This window comes from Aegilops tauschii, chromosome 4, assembly GCF_002575655.3.
Source record: "Aegilops tauschii subsp. strangulata cultivar AL8/78 chromosome 4, Aet v6.0, whole genome shotgun sequence".
NCBI lineage: Eukaryota > Viridiplantae > Streptophyta > Magnoliopsida > Poales > Poaceae > Aegilops > Aegilops tauschii.
This window is the reverse complement of record NC_053038.3, coordinates 125,217,295-125,226,070: the sequence shown is the minus strand read 5'-3', so window position 1 is coordinate 125,226,070 and position 8,776 is coordinate 125,217,295. Positions and strand designations below refer to the sequence as shown.

General features: G+C 48.6%; 2 protein-coding genes across 2 annotated transcripts; one reads left to right on the top strand and one right to left on the bottom strand.

Annotated features, from left to right (window-relative positions):
* The first annotated feature begins 1,227 nt into the window (after window positions 1-1,227).
* On the top strand, window positions 1,228-4,735 carry LOC109757779 (mitochondrial uncoupling protein 1). Its single transcript, XM_020316610.4, has 9 exons — window positions 1,228-1,600; window positions 1,863-2,078; window positions 2,203-2,281; window positions 2,374-2,507; window positions 2,604-2,702; window positions 2,801-2,905; window positions 3,507-3,581; window positions 4,222-4,308; window positions 4,399-4,735. Exons 1-9 carry the CDS (start codon window positions 1,517-1,519, stop codon window positions 4,432-4,434), a joined length of 915 nt encoding a protein of 304 aa, XP_020172199.1. The 5' UTR covers window positions 1,228-1,516; the 3' UTR covers window positions 4,435-4,735.
* Window positions 4,736-5,233: 498 nt separating this feature from the next.
* Window positions 5,234-6,102, bottom strand: LOC109757780 (uncharacterized). Its single transcript, XM_020316611.4, has 2 exons — window positions 5,773-6,102; window positions 5,234-5,681 (listed from the first exon to the last, which is right to left on the bottom strand). Exons 1-2 carry the CDS (start codon window positions 5,998-6,000, stop codon window positions 5,349-5,351), a joined length of 561 nt encoding a protein of 186 aa, XP_020172200.1. The 5' UTR covers window positions 6,001-6,102; the 3' UTR covers window positions 5,234-5,348.
* Between the last annotated feature and the right edge of the window lie 2,674 nt (window positions 6,103-8,776).

Genomic DNA, 8,776 nt, shown 5'->3' with positions numbered 1-8,776 from the left:
CTGTTTCGAGCCGTTTTCTAAAGTATGCAGCAGAAAAACTTGTCCGGTCCGGATTGCCCGGCCTTTACCCGGATCATCCGGAACTTGACCCAGATCATCCGGCTTTAACTTTTAGCTTCTGTTGTTTGGGTCAAATTTTCGGCTTCCGGCCGAATGATCCGGCCATGCAGTGCTGCAGCATATAGTTTTGATTGTAACTTTTGCATCCGACCTCGCATTAAGACGATTTTTATATGAAAATCATCCGTTTCGACGAGACGACGAACTTTGTAGTTGTAACTTTTTTCATCCGAGGCCATATTAATTAGGTTTCATGCCATTTTCTATTCTGATGTCAACACGGGTATCTCCGAAATTGTCATATCTTTTGCACCCGAGCTTCGTTTTGGACCATCTTCATATCTATTTCGATCATCTTGAAGAGAGCCATCAATTGGTGACATGAACTCATAATTTTAACCTCATCCCATTATAGCCTCAAGTCACTTTTTGCGATCATGCCATTTTCAAGCGTCAACAGCCACGAACGACGCCAAGGTTGCTGCCGCCGGCACCGCGTTGGTCTGACCAACTGGCCTAGCCAACCGAAGGGTCCACTTTGGAGATGGCCTAACCAAATGGGAAGGAATTGGATGTTGTTCCAACCTGCAACATCTCCTCCAAATTTTGCGTTGCCCGATTTGCTTTTGAGTGCGGTCGTGTATATTGGATGGAAGCTATGCAGTGGTGGATCTACCAGTGCAACCAGTAGAGGAGTACAACAACGAAACACTAGGGGAACACAAGGAGCAGACGTGCAAAGAAGAAACTGGAGCACCACATCCCCACATAGTCAGCATTCTTGAAGTCCTGAAAACATGGATTAATACAAGGAAGGAAGGAAGCAGTGGCGGTGCCAGGAATCCAATCATGTGTGGTCAATTGAATGTTGTGTAGTCAAATGTATGCATTTATAATATTTTTTGGCATAATTTCTACTTAATATTTGTAGTTTTTGCCATAAGCTGTGTAGTCAATTGACTACCCAGTTTAAGTGTGGCTTCGCCACTGGAAGGAAGGAAATACAACTAGTCTAGGATGGATTAGTAGGCGTGATGCGCATGTGAGTCATCGATCACCTCCATTTTTCAGATCAGATCAGAATCGAATCAAGTATATTTAATAAGCAGGGTAAATTCGAGAAACGAATGAATAAAAAGGAAGGAGAAACGGCGAAACCAAAGAAACAATAGAGGGTTCATTTCAAATAAAAAAAAGAGAGAAATCAGAAACAGAAGGGCAAACAGCAGAGCAGAGCAGAGCAGAGGGAAGGCAAAAGCTGCTAGTCTTCTCTTCTTTTGCTTTTTCCCTTGGAGGCGCGGCGCCAACTCCCTCCTCCTCTTTTTATCGCCCCCCTTTCTTCGTCTCTGTGTGTGTGACAGCACTTGTGACAGAAGAAGGGGGGCGCCGTCGTCGTGCTCGCGGTGGTGCCGGTGCTGGGCGGTTGCATCCACCCGTCAGCCAAGCCAAGCCAAGCATGGCGCCGGACCACGGCTCCAAGGTCGACATCTCCTTCGCCGGCCGCTTCACCGCCAGCGCCATCGCCGCCTGCTTCGCCGAGGTACTAAACCCTAACCTAACCCCTGCTTCCACCGCCCCACGGATCCCCGCCAGACGCCACGAACCAGCGTCCTGTTCCTCCGACGGCGACGGGGACGGGATCGCCCGCTGCTTTACGCTTCGTCTTTATTCTCTCTCTCGCTGGATCGTCCGATTTCCAATGCCACCCTGCCGCTCCCCGTCCAGGATCACGCCGCTAATCTCTTTATTTCCTCATGGATTTTCGCCTCCTGGTTTAATCGAATGGACCTCCCCTCTCTCAGATCACCACGATCCCCCTCGACACGGCCAAGGTCAGGCTGCAGCTGCAGAAGAAGGCCGTCGCCGGGGATCTCGCTGGGCCCAAGTACCGTGGCCTGCTCGGCACCGCCGCCACCATCGCCAAGGAGGAAGGCGCCGCCGCGCTCTGGAAGGGCATCGTCCCTGGCCTCCACCGCCAGTGCATCTACGGCGGTCTCCGCATTGGTCTCTATGAGCCAGTGAGTTTCCCTTCCCTCCCTTTTCCCCTTCTCCATGTATATGTATGGTATTGCATTGCGTCAGTAGTCGTAGTGGCACGCAACAATGAACTTGACCCGGATTGTTGTGCCTGACCACCTTCAGGTCAAATCCTTCTATGTTGGTGAGAACCATGTTGGGGATGTACCTTTGTCCAAGAAGATAGCCGCTGGCTTCACCACTGGTACCCTCATCTTTGGATTCTCAAATCAATTTTCCCTTCCATGTGAAATGAAGTATGCAGCAACGTAACATGGTGTGTCCGACTTGCTTCAGGTGCCCTTGCAATCGCTGTGGCCAACCCCACTGACCTTGTCAAAGTCAGGCTTCAGTCTGAGGGGAAGCTGGCACCTGGTGTGCCGCGCCGTTATACCGGGGCAATGGATGCTTATGCCAAGATTGTTAGGCAGGTCGGTTGTTGTTTCTGCTCTTGTTTTGCAAGCTAACTGTGGATTGTTACATTTCCCAAATTGCTTGCTTCAAATATGTCGGTATCATCATTTTAGGAAGGGGTTGCTGCTCTGTGGACTGGCATTGGTCCGAATGTTGCACGTAACGCCATCATAAACGCTGCTGAGTTGGCCAGTTATGATCAAGTGAAGCAGGTGCACTTCTTGTCGTGATTTCCTCTATTCTTGTCGTTATTTCCTTTATTTGATTGCTTATTCTATTGCTGTCGTGAATTGTATTGTGTATCATGCAGTCCATTTTGAAACTTCCTGGGTTCAAAGATGACGTGGTCACTCATATCTTGTCTGGTTTGGGCGCTGGCTTCTTTGCTGTCTGTGTGGGTTCTCCGGTTGATGTGGTGAGATGTCCTCCTCGCTCAGTGACAATTATCCTTACTCTAGTGATCTTGTCTAAAATATTACTCCCTCCGTCCCATAATATAAGAGCGTTTTTGACACTAGAGGGAGTATTTCCTATACAGCCAACTGCAAATTAATTATTCTGAGCAATGCTTTCTTGGTGTATTTATCCACTAGATAGTAACTATTGTCTATTACAAATGGTTATCTTTGACAGCATCATACACTATTCCTAGTTTAAACTGAGATATGCCAGTTCTGACCTTTATTTCATGACGTATTCATGTTCTTTCAGCAAAGCTGATTTCTTAGTTCAGTCACTGTGAGGTTTATACTTCTGCCATTCTGCAGATTTATGCTTTTTTTTAATGCGTGCATCCATGGCCACCATATGCTAATTTGCTTGCATCGAAGCTGTTCTATTTTCCTATGGAACTCAGATACTGGTCTTTCTTTGAAAATAAATGCATCTTCCATTTTTGGATCATTGTCAAAGAAGTCTTTCTGTATTATTGAGTATTGATTAGCAGTTGAGTTCTTACCTTAAAGATATGCGACCATAGATGTTTCTCTTTACTAACAATACACACCTTCTTGCAGGTTAAGTCAAGAATGATGGGTGACTCTGCCTACAAGAACACTATTGATTGTTTTGTGAAGACCCTAAAGAATGATGTATGCTCCACTCTATTACTCTGTTCATGCCTTTTTAATACTTTTCAGTTAGCATTAGATGAGTGGTACTTGTCTATAACATGTTTTTCAAGCACATCTAGCATCTGGGGCTGGCGCATGTTTGCGGAGAAAATTCTTCCCATTTCATATTTTATTAATATGTGTTGACAGTAGGTAATTTACTGGCAACTTATACAGCCTCTCTTAGAATTAACTGCCCTGATTGTCGTTCTGGTGGCTCTCAAATTTGAACGACGGTTTAACAGCGCTTTATTTCCAAGCGATCATGCAAATGAAAGATATATGATGGCAAACAAAAGGTGGACTCTGTTGTTTATGTGCCATCATGTACTCCTGTTCATCATGACTGCTCATTGTAGGAATCATATTATTTTTTTCTCCGAACAACTAACTCTTAACCTTGATTTGGAATATGGTTATAGTGTTCTCCCGCTGTACTGAGTAACCTTTCATAATTGCTTAGATATCCTTTGAGCTGTGTTTTGTTAATGATATACTCGTTTGTCTGTGAGCTGAATATTCTGGATATGTTCTAGGCTCCTAGGAACTGCTTTGTATACCTGTTGAATGCAAACGGAAGTCCAAGCAGGGTGCTGATTAAAAGGATTTTTGTGTGCAGGGACCTCTGGCGTTTTACAAAGGCTTCCTTCCAAACTTTGCTAGACTGGGATCATGGAATGTGATCATGTTCTTGACACTGGAGCAGGTAAGCTGAATTTATAACTATCACAGTGCGACCATGTTATGTAAGCATGCTAAATCAACTACACTAACTTTTTTCTGTGTGCCTGTACAGGTTCAGAAGGCCTTTGTGAGAAAGCCTGCAAATTAAAGATGAGATGATATGGGTTTTGTAGAGGGTGGTATACAACAAGAATGTGCGCATTTGTTTTCTCCTACATAAGACGTTAACCCTTGGGAGTTTGAGGTACAAAGGACAAATTTGAGACCCCAACTGTGAGAAACTATAATAAATTTTTGTCGGTCTTGACAGGACCTTAAACAAATGCTGAGGTAGTTCGGATATGTCAAAGTGTTGTTAAATTTGTGTTGGATGGATGAACATTAGCTGCAGTACATCTTATCTGTGATGATGAGCCAGGAAGGCGCACTGCCTTTGCTTGGTCTTCTAATTGTTGATGGTGTCCTGTGTTGCCTCCATCTTCGTTGCAATAAGCACACTGCCTTTGCTTGGTTTTTTAATTGTAGATGATGTCCTGTGTTGTCGTCATCTTCCTTGCAATGTTATAACTGAGATGCTTGCTGGGTAGATCAGGCACTGTTGAGCACTGAACTTATAGTTAGTACGTACTCCCTCGGTCTGGAAATACTTACATCCATTTTCAAGACAAGTATTTCCGGACGGAGGGAGTAACTTATTTGGCATAGTAGATATTTATATGTGTTAGGCCAGGCTGTTTGGGGTTAATCGATGGGGACGTGATGTGTTAGGCCAGGCTGTTTGGGGCTAATTGACGGGGACGTGAAGTGATGCTTAGCTGGTTGGGTAGCTACTTGGTCTGCCGATCAAATGGCTGACAATGGTAGGTGCGCACGCAGGACACGAAAAAGCAGCACAAGACAGTGAGTTTGGGTTGGATTCAGTACACGAACACGCATCCTTTTATTCCTTTTTAGTAGTGTATTTCATTTTATTCTTGTCAAGAAAGATACAGGAGAGGCCATTTATATTTAGGAAAGAAGATGCATAATAGGCTAGTGGAGTAGGAGTAGGCAGAGGCAGAATCACAAGTTGCTTTTCAGACCAGTAGTGGCTGCTGGCTTGAGTGGTGCTTTCTTCAGGTTACCGAAGACGGAGTGCCTGCCCTCAGCGACGACATTGCCGGTGCTGGCGTTGGTGAGGCGCACGTGCGTGCCGGAGTAGGCACCCTTGTGTCCGAGCACCCTCGCCGTTATGCTCAGGCGGTCCCCTGCGCGGGCCTGGGAGAGATCGGGGAAGGCGACGGACATGTCCACGGAGATCTTGAAGTTTTGGGCGTCGGAGATGGCCGCGGCGTAGCCGATCTCGTCCACCAGGGCCGCCACTACACCGGCGGCGAGGCAGCCGGTGCTGGAGTCCTGCGTATATACGTGTGTGTATTTGGCTTAGCTGGCGTGGATCGAGATGAATGAATTAATAACGAACGAACGAACCAAGAAAGTGACGTACGGTGAGGCTTGGAGGGACGTCGTACGAGCAGTGGATGAATCCCGGGTGAACGCTGAGGACGCGGATCCTGCGCAGCGCGAACCCCTCGAAGAAGCTCGGCGACAGATGAGGAGAAGCCGCCGATACGTATGCGGACGCGGCGGAGGAGAGCGCGTCCACCCGCGCGCGGTCGTCGGCGCTCACGCGCAGGACGTCACGAGCACGAGCTAATTCGGGGGAGTCGGCCATACCCAAGCTGCTCCTACTACTATGCTGACGATCCCTTTTGTATGTGGATTTGTGACCGGACGACTGACTTGTTGGTGCCACACCGATTACTCCGAGACCAGTAGCACGGTAGCAAAAACACTACTAGACCTACGAAGAGGTACTTATTACGTAACCTACGAAAATCCTTCTTTTCACTAATCAAACTTCCCACCTGATTTTCAGGATGGGCCCGTGCCCCCTACTAATATCCAATTAAGAGCTGCCATCTCATCTACTCCCTCCATTCCGAAATATAAGTCTTTTTAGACATTTCAAATAGACTACAACATACGGATGTATGTAGACATATTTTAGAGTGTAGATTCACTCATTTTGCTCCGTATGTAGTTACCTATCGAAATCTTTAAAAAAACTTATATTTTGAAACGGAGGGAGTATCTCATACGTTACGTAAGACCAATTACGTAGGTGTAGCAAAGCCCAGCACGGTAGTATATCATACTTTCTCCATTCCAAATTAAACATTGCTATTTAGTACCCTTTGTAAAGAAATATAAAAGCGTTTAGATCACTAAAGTCATCTCACTATATAATATCAGAAAAAAGCGTTTAGATCACTAAAGTCATCTCACTATATAATATCAGAAACTAGTAACATGGCGTCATATTGGATCATCTACCACCACAGCTCACAAATCCAGCCCCTTAAACGTCTGTGAACGTGTCCGCGGATAACGGCCAGTCGCGTCTCAAATGCTCGCGTCCATAATCGTCTCCCTCATTAGCAAATCCTCAAATCCATACAATCTACGGGTAGCGCCCAGCTGCGTCTCAAATGCTCGCGTCCATAATCGTCTTCCTCATTAGCAAATCCTCTCGCGTACCCCCTCGCGTCGCTCCCGCGAGCGACCAAGGGGGCAAACCCTAGCCGCCGTCGGGGCTAGGCCTCCTCCAGCTCGCTCCCTTCCTCGCCGCCGCCGATGCGCGCTGCCGATCTGGTCGGCGTAGGCGGCGGCGGGGATTTCTCCCTCCTCGCTCGATGCGGCGCGGCGCAGGACGACGGCTTCAGTGAGGGCGCCATGCTGATCCAAGGCACGGCGACGACGCGAGCAGAGTTCGGCTAGGCGTGACGTGGCGATTGGCCGGGCGCGGCCAGAGAGGATGGAGGTGGGGCTGGGCGTGGCCGGTGACAGTGGCGGCGGCGGCGTCCGGCCCGGATCCAGTCTTATGGCGATGGCGACGGCTGGCCCGGATCCGGCCATGGTGGAGGCGGCGTCCCCTTCACCGGGGATGACGGGCCAGGTGGTGGGTCCTTGTGGCGGTGCTGGTGGCGGCGGATCTTGGGATCCCGTTTCTGTGCTTGTAGCATGACGCGCGTGGCGGCCGGAGCTTCCTCTGGCGTCGACGATGCTTGATGCGGGATCGCGGCGGCGGTTGCCGTTGTATGGGCGATGACAGCAGCTGGTGCGACGGTGGGTGCTCCCTTTAGCACCAGGAATCGGGGCGACAGCCCCTCTTCATCAACAGCGGCGGACTCTGGAGTCGTGTGGGCGACTCGGAGTCTGGATTTCGAGGTGGTGAGGCCTTATGAGGCTGGTGGCGATATGGGACGTCCCTTCCATCAATAGATCGGGTTCGATGCGACTCGGCAGGTGACACATGTGACTCTTTCGGAGTTGTCAGGTAGTGCCTGTCGCCGGCAGGTGAAGCCACCGGTGGATGCGCTATTGCCGGATGTTACGCACGACGTCTTATGTGGAGACGTCAAGTCATGCCTGCTATCGGCAGGTGATGCACGGTGGCTCTGGTGGAGGGCTCATGTTTAGCCTGTTGCTGTTTGATCGAAGGTGATGCGGCAGTAGCGGGAGGCAGGTGGTATGGGACGTCTTTGTCTTCTGTTGTCTTCTCCAGAGGTATCCGGCTATTGAGACGTCGATAAACGGATAAGGGCGGATGGTATAGGAGGCTTCAACGACGATTTTATGCACTCCGGTGGAAACACAAGATCTCAGATCGGGCTATGTCGTTGCGCGCCTGCGTCATGTCCTTGTTGAAGGTGGTGGATTGAAGCTTGACTTTGTGGATGAGAATCCGGAGTTCTACCTTGTGGTGGACTCGCCATCATCGGCGCACGTGCAGTGATTCTTTCTTGAAGGCGTAGCCTAGGAGTTGTGTATTTTTCATCTCTATTGTGTCTTGTAACGTAGTGTTAGTGGCTATCTGGGGAAGTTATTGTTGCGAGGTATTCGGCCTCAGGGTTTGTTTCCGTCTTATTTCCGAGTTGAGTTTGTTCGACTGCTGAATTTTGCATTTTTAATAATATATGGTTGCATGCATCATTCTGATGCAGAGGCTGAGGATTATCCTCCTTTTCAAAAAATAAAAAAATAAAATGGCATATGTAGTTCATCTAGATCACTACGCCCATAGCATAAGGGAGTTATACATGTCATCAGACTAGAAAAAAAATGACATGTTCTACTAGCTATGAATTATGGCTATGGAGGAAGTTCGCCTACGGCTGCACCTTGCCCTTGCCCCTTCCTTCTTCGTCGAGGAAGTAGCTATCGAAGACATAATATAGGTCGAGCCGGATCTGTTCACTGTCGGAGCTGTCTAATCCATCACCAGCCTCCTCCTCCTCTCTTTTTTTTTGGGGGGGGGGGGGAGGTCCGACGAGGGCACGGACCTTCCGGGTTTGCTCCTTTGTGAGGGCATGCCTCGTCTGGGCTTGCCGCTTCCTCAGGATGCGGGCACAGAGGGCATCCTTGGTCTTATCAGACACAACGTGCGA

Excerpts from the sequence above, each read along its gene's own strand:
- LOC109757779 (XM_020316610.4), top strand. The coding sequence starts at position 1,517 with ATGGCGCCGGACCACGGCTCCAAGGTCGACATCTCCTTCGCCGGCCGC. Across the intron at positions 1,601-1,862 it reads TCGCCGCCTGCTTCGCCGAG|ATCACCACGATCCCCCTCGA; the intron begins GTACTAAACCCT and ends CCCCTCTCTCAG. Across the intron at positions 2,508-2,603 it reads ATGCCAAGATTGTTAGGCAG|GAAGGGGTTGCTGCTCTGTG; the intron begins GTCGGTTGTTGT and ends TCATCATTTTAG.
- LOC109757780 (XM_020316611.4), bottom strand. The coding sequence starts at position 6,000 with ATGGCCGACTCCCCCGAATTAGCTCGTGCTCGTGACGTCCTGCGCGTG. Across the intron at positions 5,682-5,772 it reads ACGTCCCTCCAAGCCTCACC|GACTCCAGCACCGGCTGCCT; the intron begins GTACGTCACTTT and ends GTATATACGCAG.